The sequence below is a fragment of the Pelecanus crispus genome, chromosome 1, assembly GCF_030463565.1.
Source record: "Pelecanus crispus isolate bPelCri1 chromosome 1, bPelCri1.pri, whole genome shotgun sequence".
Lineage (NCBI taxonomy): Eukaryota > Metazoa > Chordata > Aves > Pelecaniformes > Pelecanidae > Pelecanus > Pelecanus crispus.
This window is the reverse complement of record NC_134643.1, coordinates 1,633,638-1,659,260: the sequence shown is the minus strand read 5'-3', so window position 1 is coordinate 1,659,260 and position 25,623 is coordinate 1,633,638. Positions and strand designations below refer to the sequence as shown.

Below are 25,623 nucleotides of genomic sequence, written 5' to 3'. Positions count from 1 at the left end.
GTGACATACAGTGCCCCGCAAAGATGCCTAAGCTGTTCCAGAACAGGGATGGAGTAAGGTCTGGAAAAGAAGGGGGGACTGTCCAGGCCCTTCTCCACACTAACACGAAGGTTGTGCTGCTGGGATACTAGCGAGCATCCCTACTCCATGCTGCTCGGCGTCCTATAAACACATCGATTTACTCCGAGCTAACTCAGATCTTCACACAGCAAGAGATAGCAGGACAAAAACGTCCCTAGAGAGGCTGCCAGCAGGCTGTGGATCTGTCTGTGCAGAAAAACAGCACTCCTCCCCAAAGCAAGTTTACTTTTGCATCTTTATTTTGTCCAAGATATCGCTTAGATGTTCCATTCACATTAGGAATTAGATGCCCGTGTTCCCCCGATTTCTATTTGCGCCTTTGAAAAATTTCTTTCAGATCTCAAGAGACATTAACTGGTTCTCGAAAACCCTCAAAGCAAATGCAAAGTACTTCAAGGTCACGGCCCCAGAGCCAGGCTGTTTCACTGTGGGTCTGAGATGGAAACAGGGTCTGGTGCAGAGCAAAGCTGTTCTGTGCTGCCACCTGTCGCCACGGAAGCCCCATCCACGCAGAGCGGACCAGACCTCACCGCTCGGCCAGAAATTCTGGTGTGCAGCAAAGGGACAGAAAGCAACCTGCAGCCTGGTTTAAAGGTGGGTTTGGGGGTGAAGAGGGTTAAAAAAAAAAAATCTTCATAATCTTAAAGGAATGTTCCTTAAACACACGCAAAAAAAAGTTTATTACTCGATTAAAAAAAAAAAGTAGAAAAATAAATGCATGTAAAATTTGAGCACTCAGATTTTAGGATTGAAATGGTCTGATCAAGTCCTCAACAGAAGCAACTTTGCCAAGTTTTAAAGCAGTGGAAGAAACTTTCACAGTACACGGAACAGTAACTCTGCAGCATCTCCTGTTGTCTCCACACTACTGCGCATTTATACAGCCCTCTCTGGGATTTACTTGCAAACCTCCCTAAAAGCTGCAGCAAAGGAGCAGTCCCATTTTGTCCAGAGATCAGTGGCCAAAATATCACAGGATTTGCCCACAGCCATGCAATATCCTTTGCTAACCACAGGCTCAAGATATCCCAGGCATCGCTCCTAACCCTGAACTGACAAACCAGCACCCAGGATCTACAGCACATATGAAACAGTTGCTCAACACGAATACACAAATGTGTACTTGTATAGGTCATGAAGTCTTTATCTGCTACAGCAGATTTCACAAAAATAAATAATCTATAGGAGATATCAAAAACACATCTGAAATTGAGAGCTGAGGCTTCCACCATAATTGCATTTGTACAGTCCTGAGTCAAAATGACAAGAGTTCAGCACTTTCTATATAAAATTTTATAGGATCTCGTGTTCACATGTATGCTAGCCCTTAACACTGCAGGGTGGGGAAGCAAGGCTTGGTGTTTTCTGTGACCACTTAACTCTACAAAATATTTAACTTTATTGAAGTTCAGATAGGACAATTCTGGTTTGTGCACCATGAGCATGACCCAGGTCCTTACCTCTCCATCAGTCACTGCAGAATAATTGACTTGTGCGACGGTAACTGTGGTAGGCAACTCTGAGGCATCGGCCAGCGTGGCAACCGTAGCACCAGTGCCAACCTATGGAAGTCAATGAAACGCAGCTGAACACATTTGTTATTGCAGGAAAATGTCCACATAAATCAGGCAAAGGGACACTCAAATGCTCTCAGATTAAAAGGCATCACACCCACAGAGAATAATAGTAATTGCAGAGCTTGCAGAAAATACGGAGCTGTCTCAAAGGGCTGGGGAAAGAAATCACACGCTAGAGCCACATTAATCTGTGGCAGCTTCTAGAGTGGATATGGCCCAGAAGCTAGTTTCGCTGTCCCCTATATTCACGTAGGAGACAGAGTCCTTGCTATTCTCCCAGTCTCACAAAAAGCAGCTGTGGGACGTTGCTGCCATTCCCAGGTGTGAGTTTGGTGTGTAGGTGGAGCCAACGTGCTTCTCCCATGGGGTGGAAGTCACTTTAAAAAACCACCGAGCAGTCCTGGATCAGAACACCCTGCACATCAGCCCTCATTTATAACACTCCTTGCTTACCATTCACCGGGTCTCTCATCTCCAGGCACTTGGGCAAACATTAGCTCATCCTCAACATCCCACTGCATTTGGAAATTACCTTTTCCCCATTTAACAGCTGGGAAAAGACAAAGACAGGGAGATGTGCAGCTTTGTTTCTAAGGAGAATTAAACCTATAAATGCTGGAAAGTCAATGGGATCTCAGGTGCCCAGCACCTAAAAGAACACTAGTCAAAGGGAAAATGTACTGTTAGCAGGTGAGCAAACAGAACCAGCCTGGCAAGTCTGGCAGACCTTGGAGGGGGGGTCAGAAAGCTGTAACAATCACTGAAAAGCTTTCATTTGGGGGAGGTTAAAAAAAGAAACCAACTCACAACCCCAAAACAAACTCACACCCCATGTTTTTATCTTCATGGTTGTGAGATGAGAATAGCCAACAGAAAACGATGTTTGAGACTTCACTAAAAACGTGATGCTCAAGAGGGACAAACCACTGGGCCAGTTAGGTACGAGAGGGCAGCGGTGGTTCGGAGGCACAGGGGAAACTGAGGTTCAAATCCCACACCCACGAGGAGTTCTTGGGAAGTTTCAAGACAGCACTTAAATTTTTGACATCCTGAGCTGCCAGAACCTGTCTCCCCACACAGGGAACGCAGGGAAGACAGCGGCACCACTGAGCCATCGCCTGAACGCAGCCCCTTCTGCCCTGAATCCCCCTCTGCAAAAGGGTGTAAGAGGCATCCTTACCGCAGGGGGTATCATGAGGATAAATATGGATTTGGTGTGTGTAATATATACATTACACTTAGGGTGTAAGATGAAGAACAGGGGGCACGGAAATACCGAATGCCGTAGATTAAGATATGTTTCATGCCATTGAAGAAAGGCAGTCCCACCACCTGTCCTCCTATTGCTCCGTCCCATCGCCACCACAGGCGTTGTGTGGCCACATGAGGAACTGTATTTGTTCGTAAATGGGTTTGTTAAATCCAGGTCAGATCCCTGAATCGCTTGACCAAATAGCTGCAGAAATGCTTGCACTGCTGTAACAGGAGAACAAGGGATGAGAGAGTGGGGAAGACAGAGGATGAGACTGCCTCTTTGGGTGGGAGCATTGGGTTAACAAGCCTGCGGGCTAAGACATACAGATAAAGGCAAAATTCTAGAAGGACAAGTTAAGCTACCAAAAGGACTTTGCTCTAAACCACCTCTCTGACGCAGGGAACTCGATCCCGCATCAGCTGTGCTGGAAATGGAAAAGCCGGAGGGTTTCACTCACCTGGATGAGGGACACAGTGCCGTCGGGGTTACTGAAGGTTTGTACCACTGTCTGTGATGGCACCAGGTGCGCTATACTATGTGTGGTCGTAGTCTGCTGCTGTGTCTGCTGATCCTCAAACGCGTAGAGTAGGTCTTCACGCCCATGCTGCTTGTAGCAGTTCTTCACGATAGTCCGCAGTGCTTGGGTCCATGACACCTACCAGCAGAATGAAAAACAGCGAAGAGTCAGTGTAAAAAAGTGCTGCTAGTGCTGTGATTTGCACACTTTACTGGGTTATACTGGGCAGTTTTCAACAAATTCTCAAAAGGCCCCAATACCTAATCCTTCTCTCTTCATCCCCTCCTTTCCCCAAGACTCAGAAATCACCCTGGAGAGCTATTGCACTGCTGTGTACTGATACAGAATGAGCACATCTGGCCAAGGGAAAGGGAAACTTCTCAATGAAATCTGTTTCGCCAGCTTTCAAGGAATTCTAACTCAGGGATTGGGGCCAACAAGTAGAAAACCATCCCTACCTAGGAAAGCACCGACTGCCACAGCACCATTTCCAGCCTCACTAGGCATCCCTCCCCATCCAACCAGACCAACATCAGCCTGCACAAGTCCTGCCCCTTGCACACCCTGGTAGCTTGCTTTCATTATCTCCTTGTGACAGGTTAGTAGAAACATCGCCTGCATACAGGATCCATGGCCGTAACTGATATCCAAGACCTTTTCACTCAGTTCTCCTACTCCTTTTTTTCCCTGGCTCCACTGCACATCCTTGGCTACCTCCCTTTAAGCACAAAGGTCCCTGCTGCTCAGGATGGGACGGTAACCCTTCAAAGGCTTCAAGAGGCCATGGTACAGACTCTACGGTAGATGAACTCCATACTTGGAGAGTAGACTTGTCTTAGGCTGGGTAGGCTGCTTCCTAAGGCCACAGAGGTGAGCAGGTTCTACAACTAAAGAAAAGGGCACCCGCTGCAGAAAGAGATGTGGTTCAGATACCTGCTTGTCACACAATCCCAGCAGGGACAGGGCAGATTGAAGGTTACGCCTCTCTCACCTCATTGCTCTCCCAGGCTGAATGTCTGACATGAAGTCAAGGAAGGGCCAATGTCATAGTTTCTCTGTCACTTGAGGGGAAAACTATTCCCACAAAAACTGGTCGCAAGCCCCTGTACTCAATTTGAAGGCAGGCAGACATGGGATACACACCCGCTGCTTCTGTTCCTCTGTGCGGACATCGCTGCGAACGTTGGCCCATGGAATGTCCTCAGGCCACCAGATGGGCTTGCAGCTTTCCTTGCCCCAGCCTGGTTTCCCGCGACCCGTGGAATACTTCAGCATCTCGGGGATGAAAGCTCGCAGCTGTGCCTGGAACAAATCACGTAAGAGGGTTGAGAGGTTTTTTTAGGAACTCATATCTCTGGTAGTTTTGAGGTGCATAGTACAAAGTTGTTATGTTTAACTTCCATCCTGCTGGAACTATCAACTGGAAGAGGCCTGAATGCCTAAGGAAGATGGACAAATACTTTACCATCTTCTCCCAGGACTCAACTGAGAACACCTTAGTAGCATGTGGAAGAGCAGAAACAAAATTAAGTCAGCCAGTTACAACAATAAGGCAAACACACACTGTATTAACACACTTCATGGTTCAACACTACCGTGAAGAGAGCTAACAAACCCGAGACGGAGAAAAAATAAATAAATAAAAAAAAGAATCAGAATAACACAATAAAAACCACACTCAACATCCCCACTGCCACAGGAACTCAGATGCGAGCTGATGTACATTGTAGAGATGCTGCGAAGAGGATGGAGCTTCAGCGAGCCGCCTCAATGTAAAAAACAAATATCACGCATCTACTTCTCCACCCCTGCAGAACATAACACACACTGGACTAATTTTCCGAATCTCCTCTTAACTTTTGCCAGCGTGGGGACACCTTTCAACCCGATTTTAGTTCTCCTTAGCACCCACAAAAACTGGTCAACTAGTGACTGCCTTTACCATCAGGAGACAATACCTTAAGAACACACTTGCAAAGCAAATCGAGCAGATATGTCGCCAAGAGCAAGTAATATCCTTAGTGTTATCAAAGGGAATACAAAACTCACACAGGGTTTTATGACACATTTGGGTTTTATACTGGGGACTGCCTGGAGCCTCAGAAAAGGTTGGTTCAGCTGCAGAAACAGAGCAGGAAGAGAAACAGTGCTCAAGACCACATACGTCGGAGAAAACCACGTTAACTTAAAGCTGAATAGCTGCACCTCCCTGAACACCTCCCTGCATCCTTTCATAGCTTTAATAGCAAGTTATCTGAGCTTGTGATGGTGCCTCTGGGACTCCTTGGGCCACCTTACAGCCCCAAGACACCTGCACGTTCAGGGCTCCAGGGCACAGCCATGGAAGAGCACAACGGGTCCAGCACCGATTGGTGCCACAGCCACAACGCGGTCCCAGCTAGCAGAGACACGGGTCAGCTCATGGAGGACTTCTCACCCATCCCTGATCTTCAGCCATAACAGCGTCCATTCCTCCGAGCCAGGATCCTGCTCAAATAACATCCCGGTTCCAGTCTGGATATTGTATCCATTGGCTCCAAGCTGTAAATCAACTCATTTACAAGCTTCCTTTTCCACGTTAGCATAGGGAGTATGTACTACAGTCCCCTCTAACATCTGTCAGACAGAGGAAGGGAGGAATGCTTCAGAGAAACAGGAGGCTGCAGATTGTCTCTGTGGTCTCTGCAAAAAGCCTGAAGTCCCTAAGCACACCGCTAAATGCACTGGGATCTGCAGCGGCTCTTTCGGACACAGGACTGCTCTTCAAAGCCAGAGCCCAGCTGGAAGATGTAACATGGGCCCTGGCTTACACAGTTAAATAGAAAAATTGAAGTGTGTTTTGGTAGAAAGAACACAACTTCTTTGTATGCATGATTTACTGCACTGCATACAGTTTGCAGCAGTGGCTAGGGACTTTAAAGGCAATAAAAATCCAGTATATTTGTGGGTTCATATATAGTGTATCTGCTGCACACTGTAGAAGAACCACCCCTGCTCAGAGAAGCAGCTGCATTTCAGTTCCTCCACTCCATGGACACCCCGAGCCATCTCGGAGAAGCCATACCAAAACCCTGAATTATAAACGGAGGCACAAAAAAGCCACCTGCTCACCCATGCTCACACACAGTGTCAACCACTTTGGTGCCCTTTTTTCCAGCCCAGGCCAAGCCTGCCCGTGATGCAGCTTTCCCATCTGTACTGTAGGGCCAACACTCACCCTGACATGCATCAGGATCCCCGGTTGAGGCCCCATTTATTCAGTCAAATAAACCTGCTAACGGCATTGAGTTGCCTGGTGCAAAAACAGTTAAAAGCTCCTTCCTAGAATTGCTGTCTGCAAAAGCCATGCTCCTTGTTACCAGATGGATTAATTACTGGTCCTAGGGAGTTCAGCGGCTCAAGCTACTCAAGGCACTTGTTAAGGAGGGTTTGCCTTTAATCCGCCAGGGAGACAATCAGCAGCAGCGTTACAACCTGCTCCAGCGCAAGGACTTCTCTAATTAGTGCCATAACGAGACCTCACCCGGGCAGCTCGCAGGGCTCTGACACAGGCTACGGCACTGAGACAAAGACCCCGCATCTCTCGGGGCACAGTTGGGAGGAACCGGTGCGACCGCTTCATCTGCGGAGCCATACGTTCTGCTGACTCCATCCACGAACCACCCGAAAATCCAATCTCTGCTAAAAAAAGACAGCAGTTCACTCCGGTGTGCATGGTTGTCAGCTCTGGAAAGGGCTGATCTAATCTCCAGTACGAAGGATTTGAGAGAAACTATCAGAAATGCTTCTTTGACGCCCTTTGGAACACAGACGGAGTGTCTTCTAAGTTTTAATGTTAAGCTCAAGTGTTAGCAGTAGTGACTAATCCTCATTCTACCATTTGCAATGGCCCAAAGCAAAGGCAAGTGCACTCCAGTGCTGGAAACAACAAGTTGTCCTGCATGCGGAGCACTAAGCAATGTTCCAGTCTTAAGGTTTATGCCCTGCTAAGGAAAGTGGTTTCTAGAAGGGAGCAAACCTGTGGCTGGGAATTTTCTACCTGTCCCCACAGCTCAGCCTCAGGATCTCCAAAAAGCAGCACCTGGGAAAAGCAAGGTCAAGTCCACACAGGACCTCGGCTGCACCTGAAAGTGGAAGAGGGCAAAGCAGCAGTCACAGCAAAGCACCCAGGTATTTTGTTCACTGGCCCTTCTTTTTGCAACAGCCAATTTTAGACTAAGTGTTCTTTAAGTTTAAAGTTCCAATTAATGTTTAAACATTCAGATTAAAAAGCCAGGCATCTGTCAAGGCAGCAACTGAGCTGTCATCATGAATTTCCTGCTACAAAAACCCGCATGGCCCTGACCGAACTCTGCAAGGTCCCACTGCCGGGTGCTTTCTGGCAGGCAGGATGAGAGCGGGCTTGCCGCTGTCATAACTTCATCATGGCAAAGATGAGGCAGAGGGTCAGCCTGGGTGTCCTCAACAAGAAGTGACAGCACTCAGCACCCAGCAGATGCATCAGTTTATGCCTGGCCACAGAAATCCAATGCAAAATTAATAACCTGGTCATCAGGTCAAAAAGCAGGAGGTGCTATGGGTCTCCCCACAGAAGTGTCTGCTCACGGATTCACTCTTTATGCAAATCTTTCTCCTCTTCTACCCTGAAACCGTGGTCAAGTCGTAAGAATAAGCAACTAGTTCTAATGTTTCAAAGGGGTACACCTGGGGAGCAGGCTGTGCCTCTCGGGATCACCACCTCCTAGCAGAGTTTGGAGATCCGAGCACTGGACATGACTGCTTGTTCTTGCTGGAAACGAGGCACGATGCAGGCTCTGAGCTTAAATGCTGTAAAAGCAGGCAGCTGCCTGCATGGCAGTCAGAAGTATACGTTCATCCTTGTATCTGGTACCTCACAGGATTAGCTACCCTTCCCATCCTGCTGGAACAACCGTCCAGTGCTAGAGCTCAGCTGCACAGGGGACCCGATTCCTAACTCTGGGGTGCCTCCACTGCAGAACAAGGATGATCCCTCTGCCACACGACGACGACCTGCTGGGAGAACAGAAACACAGGCTGTCGCCATACCACACCTCTGACGTGGACCAGAAGGGAGCACTAGCAAGCCTCGCACCCAGGCAACGGGGTCCAGCACTGCGGGATCACCCCTGCCCCTCTCCATGAGGAGGATCCGACACCTGCAAACTGAGTTTAGTTACCGTCTTTCAGTGCTTGGCTGCTCCTACATGCAAACTGATAGGCATATAAAGATATCTGCTGTTTGTGCGAAAGCTTTTTGCAGGGCAGTATGCAAACAGACGGCAAGATGATTTTGGAGAGGCCCAGATAAACTTAGTTGGCTTCTATAAGCAGACTGCAAATCACAGGGGCATATTAAGTTTAAAAAAAGTCAGATTAAAGGACAAATCACCTGTTCAGAAAAGCATAAACAAATTCTAGTGACCTTGGCAAGAGGTGACTGAAGCATCGACCTCAGCATTACCCAATCTTACTCCTTAATCATATCAGCGAGCAATTGAGAACAAGTTTAGGGGCAAACTCAGGTCTGACGTATAAGTGTCAACGTAGCCAAAGTCCATAAAGCGATGAGATTTCTCTGTGTAATGGCTGCAGGGTAAAAGCCCCACCACAATACCTTTTTTTTCTGCACAGCCAAGGTGGGTGATGCTCTCTGTTCGCAAGTTTATTGAAGCATCTTTGCTCAGGCTAGTAAAGGCTTTATTTCCCTCAAGACCACCAGGGAAGCAGAGCAATTAAAAGGAGAGTTATTTTCACCTCCTTATTGAGGAACTAATGCCTCTACCACCTGCCTGCTGACACCTGCTGAAAGCAGAGGCCTCGTTTTTCCACTCCCTGTGACACACCTCTTAATTGCGCTACCCAATTTATATTTATAAATATTTCTGTTTTCCACGGGGCTTTGTGCAACTTCGTTGAAAAAGCTCATTTCTTGTTAGCAAATACAAGGAACTATATTGGCAGCTCTAGGAATCCAGGTTCCTACAAAAAAACCGATGGCACTTCTGGCTGTGCAACAGGTTGCAGCAACGTAGGAGTCAGTTATCATCCACTCTCTCAAAAGAAATGTATTTCAAATTGCAATTGTGGCCAAAAAAAGAGAGCACGGTGTCCTCATTGTGTTCAGTATATCTGTGTTTTGTTTCCATTTAACGTTTGCCCCCAAGTCTGGCAAAAACTACATAGCAGCTGGATGCTTTCAGCCACAAAATCATCTCATAAGCACCACATGCCCCATCTTACTCCTTGAAAATTTTACAAGACAGACAGACCTGCTGAGTTGTGAAAACCCACCCAGGAGTCCGCAGTCCCATCCACTACTTCTAGTGCTCTGTCCTCAAGTGGCCTGGCAGCCATGCAAGGATCTCAACATTTTTTAAAAGACATTTACAAAACATCATCCCTATGTGATAGGCGGGGAAACCGAGGCAGCACTGGGTGCCCACATCACGCACGTAAACCACAGTGGCTGGGCTAACTGGGACAGCGATGGTTAGCCAAACAGGGCACGAAGAGTGTGGACTCTGCCCACAGCTCAGGAGAAACCTTCTTCACAAAGCTGTCTTGAGTTATCACATTGCACAAAAAAGACGAGGGCTACTCCTAACAAGGTATTTGTTTTACCATAACGCAGCATGAGAGGACTTGAAATAAGAGGTTCTACGTTGCTATGCTGTTGCATCAGCAGTTTGCACGCTTGCTGACTGAAGGCCCTGCAGAACATGGAGAAGAAAAACCGTTTTGCATTAAACAGAGCCACAAGAAGCCTGGAAACACAGGAGTGTTGCGTGTGGGGCGGGGGGGAAAAGCCCTGCCAGCAACTAGTGCCTCGGACTGGAGAGCTGCTTCACACGTGAAAATGCAAAGCAATCAAACCCCAGCTGCAACTTGGCTTGGCCAAATCTTTGCGCAATGTTTCCTGAAGACCAAGGCCATGTCATGTTTGGAAGAAAAAAAAGTCTCCAACCTTATTTTTAGCTTATCATGAAAAGCATTAGTATTTTACCCATAGAATTCTATGGATGTTAGTATTTTACCCGTAAAATAGAAGCAGAAAACACTTCGGCAGCCTTTGATGTTAAAATATTTAATTTCCAACTCTATCACAAAAAATAAACAATATGCATTATAAATCCAGCTGAAGGCTTCTCTGAAGTGAGAGCTTATCACTTTTATTGCTGCTTTGATGGCACATGCAACATTAACAGCCGAAGAGTTGACAGATCTTTTTATTGGCCCTTTTATACGCGCACATATTCCGCGCACTGCAAACCAGAAAAGTTTTTCAGATGTATTACTGGATTGCAACCACTTCACATCCTGATCTCATTCATCCGCACTCATTTCTCTCTCATTTCTTTCCACCGCTCCACCAGCAACAGCTCATTTGCTTTGTTCCTTCCTCAGAGCCCACATGCTGCGGGCATGAGCACCTCCAGCTTCACTACTTGCACCGCGCTAGGATGGCCTCCCGCTGCCCGAGCAAATCTCCACCTAGATGTCTCCCTGTCCTTGTTTTAAGTCCTAGGCACTTCTCTTGCTATTACTGAGCCTAATTACTACAACAACGAGGCCATAAAGAAGTCAGATAAACGCAAGCGTTTTGTTTGCCAATAGCAATGAACTCAGAGCTACGTACCTGTGATCTTTCGATGGTCTTTCATTTTACTTTAAAAGTAAAATGTTTCCATTTTTTACTTTCCGTTTTCATGGGAAACTGTTAATGATACAAAGCAAAAGCTGCCTGTGAACAGCTCTTGCAGATACCACCTTTCACAGCGGCTTAAAAATCTAGCAACTAAGTTTTGTCTTATGTTGTCACGGATTAGGAACATGATCTGTAACCAGCCAAGGCACAGTAGATTTCTTTGTAAAATTTTATTGGAAGTGTGAGCTTGTCTGATTCCACCTAAGTAATGGAAATGGTGTTTTGACCAGAATGTGATCTTTCTGCAGAGCACAGAGGAAATCCGCACATCTTTGCTCTACTACAGCACCTCTTTGTATGTTGCCCAAAGCCTCCGACCTTTCCACCTTGCTACTCCCTCTGAAGAAACCAGCTTTCAGCATTTAAAATTTGTTGTGGTGCATCAGAGCGTATCCAGTGCCTCCTGCAAAACACACTCGCCTGCATTCAGGCCCTGCACCCCAGGGGAAGGAGATTTCCCTACAGATGATCCCTCCCGCACCAAGGAAGTTTCCCTGGGGGGGTCCCCTCCACTTTCTCCTAGTAATAACGAGGTCAGCAAAGGGCTGGACCTGGAGACAAAGGGAGTCCCCCACATCCCTAGGGCAGATGACTCCCTGGCTCCATCAGAAGTATCTCCCTCAGGGTCTGACCTGGAGTTAAACCGTCGGCAAGCTCTCCTCTGCTCCAATCCACAGCGGAAAACAGGAGGGAATGAACTAGAGACACAAGACATGTCCAAGGGGGATAAGCCAAAACGGTACTCCACAAGCAACCTTCCTGACCTCAGTGCCTAAAAACCACTGCAAAGTGCGGAACAAATATCTGCCCTGTTCATAGTTTATGGGAGGTGACAAAAACAACTCAAAGGGAAATGCTCCCAGCAGCCTGAGCTCGAGTCCTCACCAGCATCTCTACTGTTTCATGTAGAAAATAAGCACCAATAACAAAGCTTCATATCTAACTACTATCTGAGCTGTTACAGTCCCATGGGAAAGACGAGATCAAATGCATCCCCTGGAGATGTAGACATAAGCTCCACTGCAAAATAACAGGATGTGACTGCACGATGCCAAATCTCTCTCTCTCTGGTTCTGCCATGTCTGGCTGCTTACCTGAGTCATCTTGTCCACCGAGACGGGAATGCCATCAATGGTGAGGGGTGGCAACTCTGAGTTAACCTCCTGAGGTGCAGGAGCATGCTCCGCTAGCGCGGACTCCAGGTCTTCCAGAATCATGCTCTTGTACTTGCGTACCTGTGGGGAATCGTTAAGCTCAGATAAACAAGGTAAGGAGCACCAGAAGAGGCGAGGGCAAGGATGCAGGGCCAGCCACCTTCCCCAAGGTGCTGCAGAACAGAAGGAGCAAACAATGCCACAGCTGGCAAGAAAAAAAATACCCACTGGCCCCGAAGACTTGGCCACATCAAAGAGCTGATGATGAAATATCAAGTAACACTGGCAAGTGGAAGTATTTATGGGATTAAAAGAAAAGTTGTGAAGCAAGATTTATCATGGTCAGGATATGCTCCGTTTACTGTCTGGTCTGCAACAAGGTGCAAGCACTGACAGCTGAGCTGAGTTCAACATGTCATCACTACCTGCTCCCTCTGATTTTTAATCCAGGATATGCAACCCTGGTGAGATGTGCTAGGCAACCATTCATGCAGAGAAGACAGGACGTCAGTGCGACACTCATGTCCATATGCTCTCAACTCCCATTTCCAGGGTTTTAAACATAACCTTCAGATCACTACCAGGCTTGCAAGGCTGCCTTGAGCAGAATGAAACCTGCAGAGAAGGCGAGCAATTTATTACAAGGCTTTTCCTACAGACACCTACCACGTTCTCCAAGGGTGCAGCACCGAATACTTTAAAGACGGGATTGGGTTTGGAGGGCGAGATGCACAGAACGATGGCCTGCTGCCCTACTCTGGTGGTGTACTCATCCAGCGTGGCTCGGAGCTTCCTGAGAGACAAAAGAGTGAATAGGCATCAGCTGAAAGCCCTGTTGAAACACAACCTTTTGCGTTATAAACTCCCTTTCTTAATGCTACCCATTCACAAACCAGGTGAGAAATGGAGCCCCAGCTGGTCAGATTAGCCACATATACTGCTTATTCCTCTGCTCCCGCAGGCCTGCTGCGCTCCCTGCAGTCATCCAGTAGCTCAAATATCAATTATTCTCCCTTCTCTCCTTTTTTCCATTGATGTAAAAAGTAAAGAGAAATCACCAGAGCAGCAAAGCTAGGACGGCAAGAGTCTGCTTATCCATTCTGTCACCCTCTAAGTGTATTAACAATACAAAACTTGTAAAGAACTTGAATGATTCAACAAAAAAGGACTGCAAACACAGGTTGTTTTACATCCAGCCTTGTTAACAGTGCACTGCAATTCTCTAGTACCAAAGTCCTGCTCAAAACAGAACTGTAAGAATTCAACCTACAACTACAGGACAGGCAAGAACCAGAAATATTGCAACAGCTCAGCACAGGAAACCCAGGTATTCAGACACCTGCCACATCAGCAAGTCCCTTTGGAATGATCTCTCTGTAGGAAGAAAATGTTCCGTCGTATACTTTCCACCTCTTATTCAACTTTTAAGCAATGCAAGAGAATGTGTCAGAAATGTTGGCAGAAAGTCATAAAGCAAGAGAGAAGCAGCCGTTACCACCAGATAACCTGAGCACTCCATTTAGTATCTGCCCTGCTCGTTTCAGAACCTGCTGTTAGCAGCAGACACGTTGCCAAAAAGCACCACCACCACCACCAGCTACGCAGAGATCCCAGAACCAGAAACTGTAACTTTCCACTCGATTCACAGTGGTGTAAATATCAAGCACAAACATGTCAAATTGATCAGAGTGAAAAAAAATGATGCATTTTGTCAGTAATTTGCAGGTAGTAAAATGAAGTAGTCGCATGAAGAGAGGAGAAATCCTTTAAATAGGAGTTTTTTTTTAAAAACATATCATTCGCATTTCAAGAGAGAAAAGAATTTGCTCTTCAGAAACATTGCAATAAACATGGCCAGGTCAGCAGAGTTGGGGGAAGGAGGGAAAAACAGAATGGAGCTATAAAAAAAAATGGGAGTCCTCTCCCAGGGAATATTATTTAACACTAACCCTGCTCCGCTTTGTTCCAGTTTGATCATGTGCAAAAGGTGTTGTGGGACTCATCTGCTGAGTAAGCAGAATATAAGGAAACCAACTTAATTTCTCACCAACTTTACAAGAGTTAGAATAGGAGAGAAGGAGAAAAGGCAAAACTCTGTCCATCGCTGTTTCAGTGCATTAAGTGTACATGTAAGAGGAAGCCAGCAAGAAACAGGGTGACAAATACCCCAGCTCTCGCGAGATAACCCAATTAAATCCAAAACGATTTAAAAAGCAAGAATTGCTTTGTTCCAAAGCCTAGTAAGAAGTACCAGCCAATATTTACAAATGCTTCCTGAAGATGGAATTGCAGGTGATCTCTCCAGGCTTGCGGAAAGCCTGTGCAGTCACTTCAGCACCAGTGCTCCTAGGTGGCCATCAGGCGGGCAGACAGCCTCAGAGCACCTGTAATGCAACACCTGAAGGGCTACAGAAGTTTGGTGTCTACAGAGCAAGTTTCTAAAGCCAAAGAAAGCGTTTCAGCTCTGGCAGATGTCTCCTCTCGATTATTCTCCCCCAACACTGTGCGCTACAGGCTGGCTCCACCTTCAGCGTGGAGCTCAAACAACGGGGTCTGCTGGCAAAGGAAATGCAGGTACACACACTAGATTTATTCATGGGATCATTTCATAATGCAGAAAAGACTTTTGTTGTTAGGTAGGTAAGTGCTTCGTGCCACTGCAGAGCTGGGATATGGCTGTAGCTCCAGATTCTCAGGCCAGCTGCTGTTAAAGCCACTACAAATATCTTGTAAGGCAATGTTACCAGGACAGATACAACTTGTGACCAGCTGGGGTTAAAACAGAATGGTGGATCCCACCAGAACAATCGTGTCAGTCCTGGAGATCATAATATCACATTAAAGATTAGCAGAGCTGCAATTTCACCCATTTCTGCAAACTAAACCACAGCTCTTGGATTCCAGAAAAGATGTCCAAAAAAGTCTCCAAGCTGAGCAACTTCTGGACAGCACACGGTCTCACCGTGCACGGCACTGGAGACAGATCAAGGATGCAGACCGAGACGTCAAGAGTGCAGGCAGGAGACCTTACCGTAGCAAACGCGTCTGCTGCCTCTTGCGAATTGACGGGTTGGATTCAAAAACATGTGGTCGCTTTCGTTTTTTACCCGTTGCCACGGCAGCAGCTGCTGCCATCCCCACAGGGCCTGGAAATCAAACCACAAAGGGTGAATCAGCGCACACAGCTCAGGAACTGGCCAGAAAGGACATCGCCATTGCCCCCCCAACAGGGATGGGTCCCAAAGGCTCAGCTCAAGGGCCTCCCCACCGGACTGGAGTGACCCAAATTCCCCGCTGAGCTCCCCAGCAGCCGGGATCCCTCCTCTCCAGCATCGGAGAGGTGTATCAAAAGGCTCCATTCCCCAGACTGGTAAGTCCCAGCTCAGTCCCAGGTGAAAACCACACCTTTCAGTCCAGAGTTTTCCATGCAATGACATAATTATTTATTTTGTCTTACAAACACACTGAAAAACTCTCAGGTATGCCAAGACTTTAAATAACTGACTGCAGTCAAGGAGATCACGGTGGCAGGGGAGAAGAGGCTGGGTACAATGCCATGAATCCTGCTTGGATCACAGCATCAGAAGTCCAAGGCTTTCCCCAGGGATTAAGAACCAGCTCTGATGTGAAAGAAATTGTAAATCCAGAGTCATCAGCAGTGTCCTGCAACAGCCCCCTGAAGAATAGCGGGGACCATGGCAGGGCAGTGCCGCTGCTTTCGTGATCAAACTCTAGACGCAAAATCTATGTAAGGGGAAGTTTCATTAAGTTAATTGGAAGTAAACCAAGTAACATGCAGTGGATTGTGTTTCTATCGGTGATCTCCAGAAATGAGTGCAGGGTCAGAGTCAAAAAGGCCTGGTCTCTAATGCAGGCTCAAGACTTGCCTTAGACTCCTGAGCAGAACTCAGTTGCTCTGTCTGTAGTTTCTCCATATGTCAGAGGTGAAAGATCACATCAGGGGTCATAAAAGCGCTGTATTTTTGTGTTTAACAAAGATGCAGCTGCTGGATCAGGAAATCCTAAGCTACCCATCGGTGGAAGCTGGTAGATGATAACAAAAGTAGCATCTGATTATACGTTTTCTCCAGGCAGCTGCTCTGGAAGACGGGACGCTGTAATGGACAGAGCTCTGGGCTGATACTACATAGCCAGGTTTTGTTAATCAGTAACGAACTACCTGAGCACTACCCACGGCAGGCGCAGCAAGCACCGCTGCATATTGCTCCAACGATCCTGTGCTTGTGAAAAAAGAATAAAAACGTTGCCTTTTGCGGGACTGGAAAAACATTTGCTCCGGAGAAGCAAGGAAGGGCCACGCTGGGTTCTCGGGCAAGCTTTGGGCTGGATGTGCTAGCCCATGCCACGAACTGCAGCCGCCTGCCCTGGGGAAGTGGGGCAGCTCCTGGCTCGTGCCTACCTGGCCAGGGGCTGGAGGGGCACCGGGCAGTTCCTGCACCGGGAGGGCTCGCAGGCAGGCGAGAGCCACGAGATGCCCCTCCTGCAACCACCACCCAGGCCTGAAAAGCTTGTGTGCTAGAAGGGAAGGAGGAAAGAAAACATCCTGCGGGAGCTGAGGTTGGAAAATTAACAAGCAAAGGGTGTGGGATGCTCAGCGTGGTGGTGGAACTTCACAGGTTCAGTCAAGCACATCAAGAGCTTTATTCCCCAGATAAAGTCTGATAAGGAGTCAGACAAGTCTATGAGTGCTTATTTATCACTGCATTTTTCTACTAGTGAGGCAGATCCACTACAAGGCAAATCTGGCAGGGGCTTCACTGGAAGGAGTTTGTGATTCTGAAATACTTTCCCAGTCTAGATACGCCCAGGACCCTTTGTGGCATCTCCTTGGCAGAGGCCTAGCATGGGAGCTCCCTGGCTAAGCAGGGCTGGGTAGCACTCCTGGGTTATTTTTGCTGTTGTTTATATGGGCCTGAAATAAGCTTGCTCTTTGCCATATTCGGTATTTTAGTTTTGTTTTTTGAGGCAGCATTTACCAGGGACCTTTTTTATTGTACAAACCAATCTCTTATTCCCAGTACCTCTATATTACACACAAATAAAGAGATGCAAGATTCAACCAGCCAGCAGACCTTGCGAAGAAGCGCTATTAAAGCCAGGGCAATAAGGAAGCTTTTAGAGCATCCCGTGGGGTGACAAGATCACCCACCACCCTCAAGCACTGTTTGCGACCTCTGCACAAACCCTACGTTAGGCGAACGACGCCGAGCATCCCGCTGACTTTACCTGCCGCAGCCAGGTGAGCGGTGACCTCGTCGGCAGCCGTGGAGTTGAGGATGTCGGAGTCATCGTAGGAGGTGTCCTCCGGCGAAGACGGCGAGTCTTCATCCGCACTCAGCATGCTGTGCTCTGTGTAGGTGGCCACATGGACCTGCTGCACCTGCTGGGCCACTGCGTGGGCCTCGATGGTGGCCATGTGCTCTGTTTGGGTCACCCCGTGTTCTTCCATCAATAGCTACTGCCAGAGGAGACAAAAATCATGGGAAGGGGTTACTGACACGATGCACCATAAGGGAGGGCAGCCAAAGGTTTCTGAGCCAGATAGGCAAGCAGGCCACGACCAAGAGGGAACAAGAGATTACCTCCCCCAGTGGCAGTGGTCTTCTATGAGAGGGAAATAACGACTGCACCAGGAGCCAGAAGAGGAACTTGAAGTTTAAGAGTTTTGAAAAACCCGTACTTCCAAACAACATGGCATAACACCCAGGGCAGTCATCTTTGCTGGAGGAAAGGTCTTTAAGGATCTTGTAGACCCAAGATTATGTGCCCCGCACACACTACATATTAAGAGGTCTGATCAAAGCTGGAACTTATGTTTGCCACTTCAAGATCTAGCTTTCAGGGAAGATGTGCAAGGCCGATACATAATCTCCCTCCTCCAACCTCAATAGCTCAGAACACAAACGAGGGTGCCAGTACAGAAGTTTACTGGCAGCAAGTTGCGTTCTACAGACCACTTTTGTTGCATTACTTGTTTAGACTCCGGAAGCAGGCAAAATCATTACAACCAAAGCACAAATATTACATAAAGCATATTTATTTAATGCATCTAGTGGTAAACCACTGAGCAAAGTAGCAGCTTACATAGTCAGCAGGGCACAGGACCACACGTCATGAACATAAATCTGTGCAGAAGGAACAAGACAGGAGGTAGGCAGATATTTTCAGTGTGTCTATCATATATTTGTTGAAAAGGAACAGCACATCCTTGAGATATTTTCAAACTACATTAGAAGAATTAGGACATCAACCCTCAAAAATAGATCCCCCAAAACCCTCACAGCAAACAGCAGAAGAGATGACCAGCTGTAGGGAACAATAAAATATACCCAGCCAATTCTGACCCCATAAGTGTAGCCATTGAATTTAAAGCTCTTGACTGACACCCTCTTCACAGAAACCTGTTCAGTTTGTCAGGAGGAGAGAGCTAGGAGCACAGACACAGACTGCAGAGTGGTCTCAGATACATGGCTGGGTAACCGCTCTATGAACTCAGACAAGCAGTGCCATCACACACAGCTTTGTCCTTCAAAAGCTTTCAATAGCTTCTATTAGCTGTATCATGCCATAAATGCGCAACACTTTGCAAATGATCAACATGACAAAAACCTCAGCCTGGCAAAACAATCACCAGGCTTCTACTGACTATTAAAAAAAACACATCCTGATGAACTAACCATGGAACACCGTGGCAGGACTGATGAGACACTGAGACCCAGAGCAGGAGAGAGCACTTTGTCAAGAGGGTTATTTTGACCAAACTAACCAACAGTCATACACAAAGAAGCAGACATGGCAAGAGAGAATATTACAAAGGTGGGATGCGTCATGGAAAAAACAGAGAACGGAGGACACCTCAGCCAAAGCTGCTAACACGTGGGCAAATAGGAATAGAAGGTTAGATGGGAGGCAGAAGGAGGTTAAAGGAGAGGACCAGGGTCTTGCTCTGAATTCAGGAGAGAGTACGAAGGGACAAGGCATGACCAAAGCTGTGGGGGAAGAGGTATTTTTTGCAGCAGCATTTTAAGCAGCAGAAGCTCCGAAGCAAGGAAGCGGTTGCCATAGTCCGGACAACAAATGGAAGAAAAGGTAAGGTGGGGAGTGACTGGTATTTAGATGCATTTATTTCTGCCTTAAATCTACTGACCAAAGAGCTGAAATATGACAGATTCCCCCCCGCCCCCCATCACCAGCTGGTTTCTAAAGGCTTGTTTCCACATGCCTCAAAATGTCTTCTGCAACTCAGTGAACTGAATGTTATGGACATTTATAAAACAGCTCTTCCAAAAGCAGTTCCAACTTGAAGATACCAAAAATAGGGATGCAATTATTTTAGAGAGTCCTGTTCTCAAAACAGGACCCATTTTCCACGTTTTACTTAAGCGCATCTGGTTTTACAGGAAATAAAAGCTGCATCTCAAATGCAGGGAAAATATTCCCCAGACAGCTTCTCGTTCAAATGCCAGAGGCACGTACGCTGTTGAACAGTTGAACAGAACAGGGGATGAGATGAGGTTTCTGATGTAACACCAGGACCAAGATATTGAAAGGAGACTTGGAACGAGCCAAAGAAGTCTGTTGCGTACAAAGTCAAAACAGCCATTACCATGAGAACAACACTGCATACATTACAACAACCAAACCTTGGTGGTCTTGCCCTATTTCGGTCACACGGAGGGTGGTTGCAATCCATCACCTCATCTGGACTTGCCCAGCTAGCCAAGACTTTTGCAAACATTGTGTTATCCCTGAAATGGCTGTGGGCAGTCAGCCAGCCACCCTCTTGCTCAACGGATCAAGTTTCCCAACCATCGTATCCTAGGGTTTAGGATGAGTTAGCTCCATGTATTCATTTGCAAAATGAATTCGTTCCTTCTGCAGCCACCATAGCAGCCTTTGTCTTCCTGAGAAGCCAAATCTGACCTAGCCATTTTGGCATGGTTTCTCATTTACTAATACAAAGTCGTCCAGCTGGATCTTTCCAAAGCCTTACTAAACTTTCCAAAAAGCCAAAACCAATTTCCAAACCATTTTGTCCTGCTCAACTCTGTCTGGTTAACCGACAATTCAGAGCATAGAGGCCAAGCTCCTCGGGAAGTACCAGCCTCCCTCCGCTGACCAGAGAGGGAGGCCACAGCAACCTGCCTTCCAACGTAGATGTCGTGGCTTTGTAGTTAAAAACCAGAAAAGGGTCCAGGTTACAGAATCCCTTTACTTTCCATGTCTGTCTACGGCTGGTTTCTCTCCAATGCTATATATGCTTCTAATAACAAGAATCACATAAAATGAATGGCTTCTACTAAGAGACTACTATTTCCACACTTAACACCAACTTCACTGTGGCGCATCAAAGCTAACCCCATTAATTTTGACATCTTCATGGGGGACAGAAGCAGAAGGGAACTGCACGCATTTAGGCAGTGGATTTTCATCCATGAGATGCCAACAGTGCTCTAATGCACAGCTATATTCTAAACGTTAGGGTGATACTGGTTTGAGTTTCCCAGTTTGGAAGAGTCTGTCTGGTTAAAACCAGGGACCTGTACTCCCAAGTGAGATGGGAGGAAGGACTTGGTCACATTTAATTATGCAGCCGGCTGGTGTGCGATGGAGGGAAGCATGGTCTAGTGGCTAAAACAAAGAAACAAGGATCAGGATACAGGTCCAGTACTGGAAGCTGCCCAGATACTACAATAACCATGGCACTAGAATCTGGGATGGCTGGGGAAGAGGCACATCTCCTATATTTACATTCCCACTAACATTATTGCCTCAAGAAAGTGAGTTTCCTGTCCATGAAACACTAAGAGATCCCCTAAAAGGTCCTAAATGGTATGGACGGGAAACTAAATTAATTCTGGACCACAAACAGATGTTCCCAAACTTCTGTCTTCTATCCAGGCGTGCGCTAGAGGAACTCAAGCCTGTGGGACAGCAGAAGCACTGTTGTGAGACTGTTACGAACCTACTGAGGTTATGGCTAAAGCCAAGTCACCTTCAAACTCACAATCCTCCCTAAAAGGCTGCTAGAGTTAGATGTTGCTGTTGTCTGACCCTGTTTACAACCCAGATTGTAATATTAGAACCATCCAAAATCAGCAGCAATTCAAATACCGCCAGGAAGGGACTCAGATGCTGAGGTACATTGAAGCAAACTGAAAATTTCTGGTAAAAAAAAAAAAAAAAAATCAGCCCTAATCTCCTAAGCAACTTATTTTGCCATCACCATAGAAAAATGGGGTGGGGGGGTGGGGGGGACGACACCAAACACCGATTTCAGGCAAAACCTTAACGAAATAGCTCAGCAGGCCAGGTTTTCCCAAGCCACCGTGCTTTTTCTGAAAGGGTATATTGTTGCTTTTCTCAATGGAGCAATACAACTTTAAGTACTTTCCATTAAAATAAAAAAAATTATTTATCCACAGAAAAATATGATGTGAATATAATTGACAAAGCGTAGTAACCTTGTAGCTCATCAGGAGACAAGACTGCAAGACAACGGATGCTTCAGATACTGTTTCCTTCGGAAGGAAACCTGCTTGAATCACAGGGCAGTCTACACTCAATGCCACTAAAAATGATGGGTTTTTATAAATAAAATTGGTAGTAGACCAAAGCTACGCATTTCTGAGTCAGCAAGTGGACAGCTGGGTAAGCAACATCAATACTCCTCATGGGCAACTATGCAAATTTAAACACACATGCATTTGATCTAGTTTTTACGGGCACACATCCTGCTTCAGTGCACAGCACCTGGTTGAATTTTGGCATTTTTGGAAACAGTTTGCTATAAGCAATGACTGGGATAATCAACAGCAAGTCATCATGTTTATTTAAAGATGAAGTCCATTTGATTCAAACAAGGTCTAATAACCATTAATTTACTACAAATTCTTTCCTCCCGCCACTGCCTCCCTTCCAAAGGAGTTCGAGGTACATGCCGCAACATATGAAGGACACTTCCTTCCTCGGTGGCCCTATTAAGACTTCCTCACTCTTAACCTTTCCTGCCTGTATAAAAGTGGTAGAAGCTGGAAAAAAAGGCAATAAACTACTACAGCTCTTCAGTAAACGGTGCAGCCTGCCCAACTGTGCACACAACAACACAAGCTCTAGTAATTCATTTCCAAGTTGTAACTTGGATTAATTCTAGTTTAACCTGATACTTAGCTTCATTCAATACAGTTTTTTTTATTTTCCAACTTCTGCACTATTTTCATACCTGCATATTTTCCTCCCAGAAAATTTCCAAACGTCTCCAGAATCATATACTGAAAGGCACAAAGCCTTATCTTTGAGTGTTGAAACCTTGGGTACTTATTCATTTTGTGTTCAAAAAACATGTCAACGTGGCACTCTGGGACATGGTTTAGTGGGCATGGTGGTGTTGGGTTGATGGTTGCACTGATGATCTTAGAGGTCCTTTCCAACCTTAATGATTCCTAGTTTTTACTTTCATTAAAAAATGATCCAGCCACCAAGCCAGGAAACATGAAATTAATTATGACTCTGCCCTTAACTGGTTTAGTGGTGGACTTGGCAGTGTTAGGTTAATGGTTGGACTGGATGATCTTAAAGGTCTTTTCCAACCTAAATGATTCAATGATTCTACATATTCAAATTATTCCCAAAGGATTCCTGACACAAGTCAGGCTTTGTGGGCAAACACCCTGCCTGGCAGTTTCTGCTGGTGATTACCAACCTGTTGCTACTGCTGTTGCCTCAGCAGCAAAGCATCTCTATTATGCATCCAAAGGGTCCACGCTTGGATTTGAATAGGGATTCAGGCACAGGGGATGAAAGGAAAGTTGTTCTTGATTAATTTTAGAGATGAGCATTCATCATTCCAGAAAAGGAAAGTTTATTCCTGTTTCCCTTCAGAAACCAGAACAGTTTCAGGTGTAAGGAAACCCTAATGATATGATGATGCCTGCAAAGACATTTCCTGGTAGTTGTAGCTTAGTCCAGAAGCCTTGGGTGACAGCCAGAAGTATTTTTAAAGTCATTTAAAGTGCTTAAAAAATATATGAGGATAAAGTCCCTCTCATCAGACTGTACAGTTGCTTCATGACTGTGTCAGAGGTTCCTTTGATGTACTGTCAACTATGATCAATGGCTGTTGACACCATCGCTGGAAGAATACCAGACGCAGGAGGAACAAAGCAATCCAAAATAGTAGAAGCTGTACCATTTAAACCAGCAGAAAACAACAGAAACTGAACATAAAACCCCATAAATTCTATATTAAATTTAAAACCACATGGATTAAAATGAAGGTTTCGTCTGCTCAGCGTAATCTGTGGTGTGAACGTAAAGAGATATAACTTGACCGATGTAAAACCACGGGGATAATCCTACTGTAGAAATTGTCCTCTACCACTGCCATCTAGTTTAACGTTGCCTCATGGGTGCTTTAAACAGAGCCAAAAATAAAATGTCCACACCAGAAAAAATGATGAGGTACACCAGCATGACTGGAAAAACTCTTACACAGACAGGGCCTGGACTTATTTTTATCCTTTTAGACCGCTGAAGCAGTTTTACTTCAGATGCTGTAGAAGCACAAGACACTGCTCGCTGAGACAGTCTTAACTTAGAGATGAGCATCTCATTTATCTGCCAGCATTTTAAATTCTGCGGCCATTTTTACTAACTCACCCAACACAACGCCTAATTTGTCTGAAACCCTGTTCAGATTAACAATAAATAAAAGAACTGCTGGGTCTAACTTCTTTGGTGGTTTAAATAATTTTCAAAAGGATGCCAAATATGGATTATTGAATGAAGACTAACAGAGAAGGGCTGAGACCCAGAATATTTTTGACAGAGACCTGCTCTGCGCTCTCCCGCACATGCCCAGCTCGCTCCTGCCATGTGTGCTCAGACCCCTCCTGAGAGAACAGCCGCTGCACGAAAGGGAGCTCGGGGAATGCAGGGGCACAGGTTTTAAATGGAAAGAGGGTAGATTTAGATCGGACATAAGGAAGAAATTCTTTATGATGAGGGTGGTGAGACACTGGGACAGGCTGCCCAGAGGAGCTATGGATGCCCCATCACTGGAAGTATACAAGGCCAAGTCGGACGGGGCTTTGAGCAACCTGATCTAGTGCAAGATGTCTCTGTCCATGGCAGGGAGGTTGGACTAGATGGTCTTCAAAGGTCCCTCCCAACCCAAACCACACTTTGATTCTACGATTCTACCATTCTGAAACGGGGTGGGAACAGCTAACAGCCTCATCAACATCTAAAACACCCAATATGAAGTTCTCATGTTCAAGTTTTGCAACCAGACCTTCCTTCTTGGGCATTTCAGAGCTCACTCGATGAGCAAACCTCTCTTCCATAAGCCAACTCCATACAGCCCAAGAGGTCGCTGTAAAAAAGCGCAGGTTGTCTCTTACAAAACTTGCTTCTTCATCAAATGAAGAGTTCTGTATTTTCTTTGCAAATAATCCTGGTTGTCAGAATTCAGGCCTCATATTTTCAGATCAAGGGCGAGTCACTATGGGTAGAACACCATAAGGGAAGAGTTCACCTGTATTCTGTAATAGCAGCCACATAAAAATAAGTATGACATTTTGTAACTAAAACGCAAGAATTAGCAAATCACCAAGAGCAAAGGGATAGGCCAACTCGCACGCAGCCTGCTCAGCGCGGAATAATGAAATCCCATCCCAGCCAGCTGCACGGCACTGCTGCGCAGGGGAACTAACCTTGACGGATGCCCTGAGCTCAAGCAGCAGCTCCGCCTTCTACAGTGATATAAGCAAGGATTTAGAAATTACACAAGAGGAAAAACAGAAGACTAACAGACACACATACTTTTTCAGAATCCATATTATCAATCAGCCAGCAATTAGTTTATTAGACACGCTGACCTTTCCAGCTTGAGGTACTGTACTCACTTCAGGCTGGTCGGGTCATTGACCCTCTTCTCTTCCCAGCGATGAGGTTCAGGAGAAAGGCTGCATTACATGACCCACCTAGTGTCCTCTAACGAACTGGCCTTGAATTGCTGAAAAGATCTTAAATTTAGACGATATAGGAACAAACCAGATGCTATGGGAAGCCAGAGTAACTACTGAAAAAAGGGGCAATAAGCTTGCATCAGCTCGTGTCTGAAAAAAGCCAGGCAGCCTACATCAAGCTTCTCCTCATCCTCCTCATAGGGTCGATACCTAAACCTACAAAGGTGCGTGCAGAGGTCTAGGCTGGTGTCCACAGAGGCACGGCTCTCCACAGCATGGACAGGGTATTTAAAAAGGTACAAAACAGCCTGTAGCTAGCGATGG

At 46.2% G+C, this 25,623-nt stretch overlaps 1 protein-coding gene across 2 annotated transcripts in view; it reads right to left on the bottom strand.

Moving 5' to 3' along the window:
- Window positions 1–25,623, bottom strand: part of NRF1 (nuclear respiratory factor 1) — a 71,678-nt gene that overhangs the window by 33,641 nt on the left and 12,414 nt on the right. For both annotated transcript variants that reach the window (XM_075712171.1, XM_075712179.1), the window contains exons 2-8: window positions 17,558–17,789; window positions 15,342–15,456; window positions 12,977–13,103; window positions 12,251–12,391; window positions 4,574–4,732; window positions 3,371–3,568; window positions 1,542–1,643 (exon numbers count right to left, since the gene is read on the bottom strand). In XM_075712171.1, coding sequence (XP_075568286.1) covers window positions 1,542–1,643; window positions 3,371–3,568; window positions 4,574–4,732; window positions 12,251–12,391; window positions 12,977–13,103; window positions 15,342–15,456; window positions 17,558–17,780 — 1,065 coding nt within the window. In that variant the 5' untranslated portion in view covers window positions 17,781–17,789. The remainder of the gene's footprint in view (window positions 1–1,541; window positions 1,644–3,370; window positions 3,569–4,573; window positions 4,733–12,250; window positions 12,392–12,976; window positions 13,104–15,341; window positions 15,457–17,557; window positions 17,790–25,623) is intronic.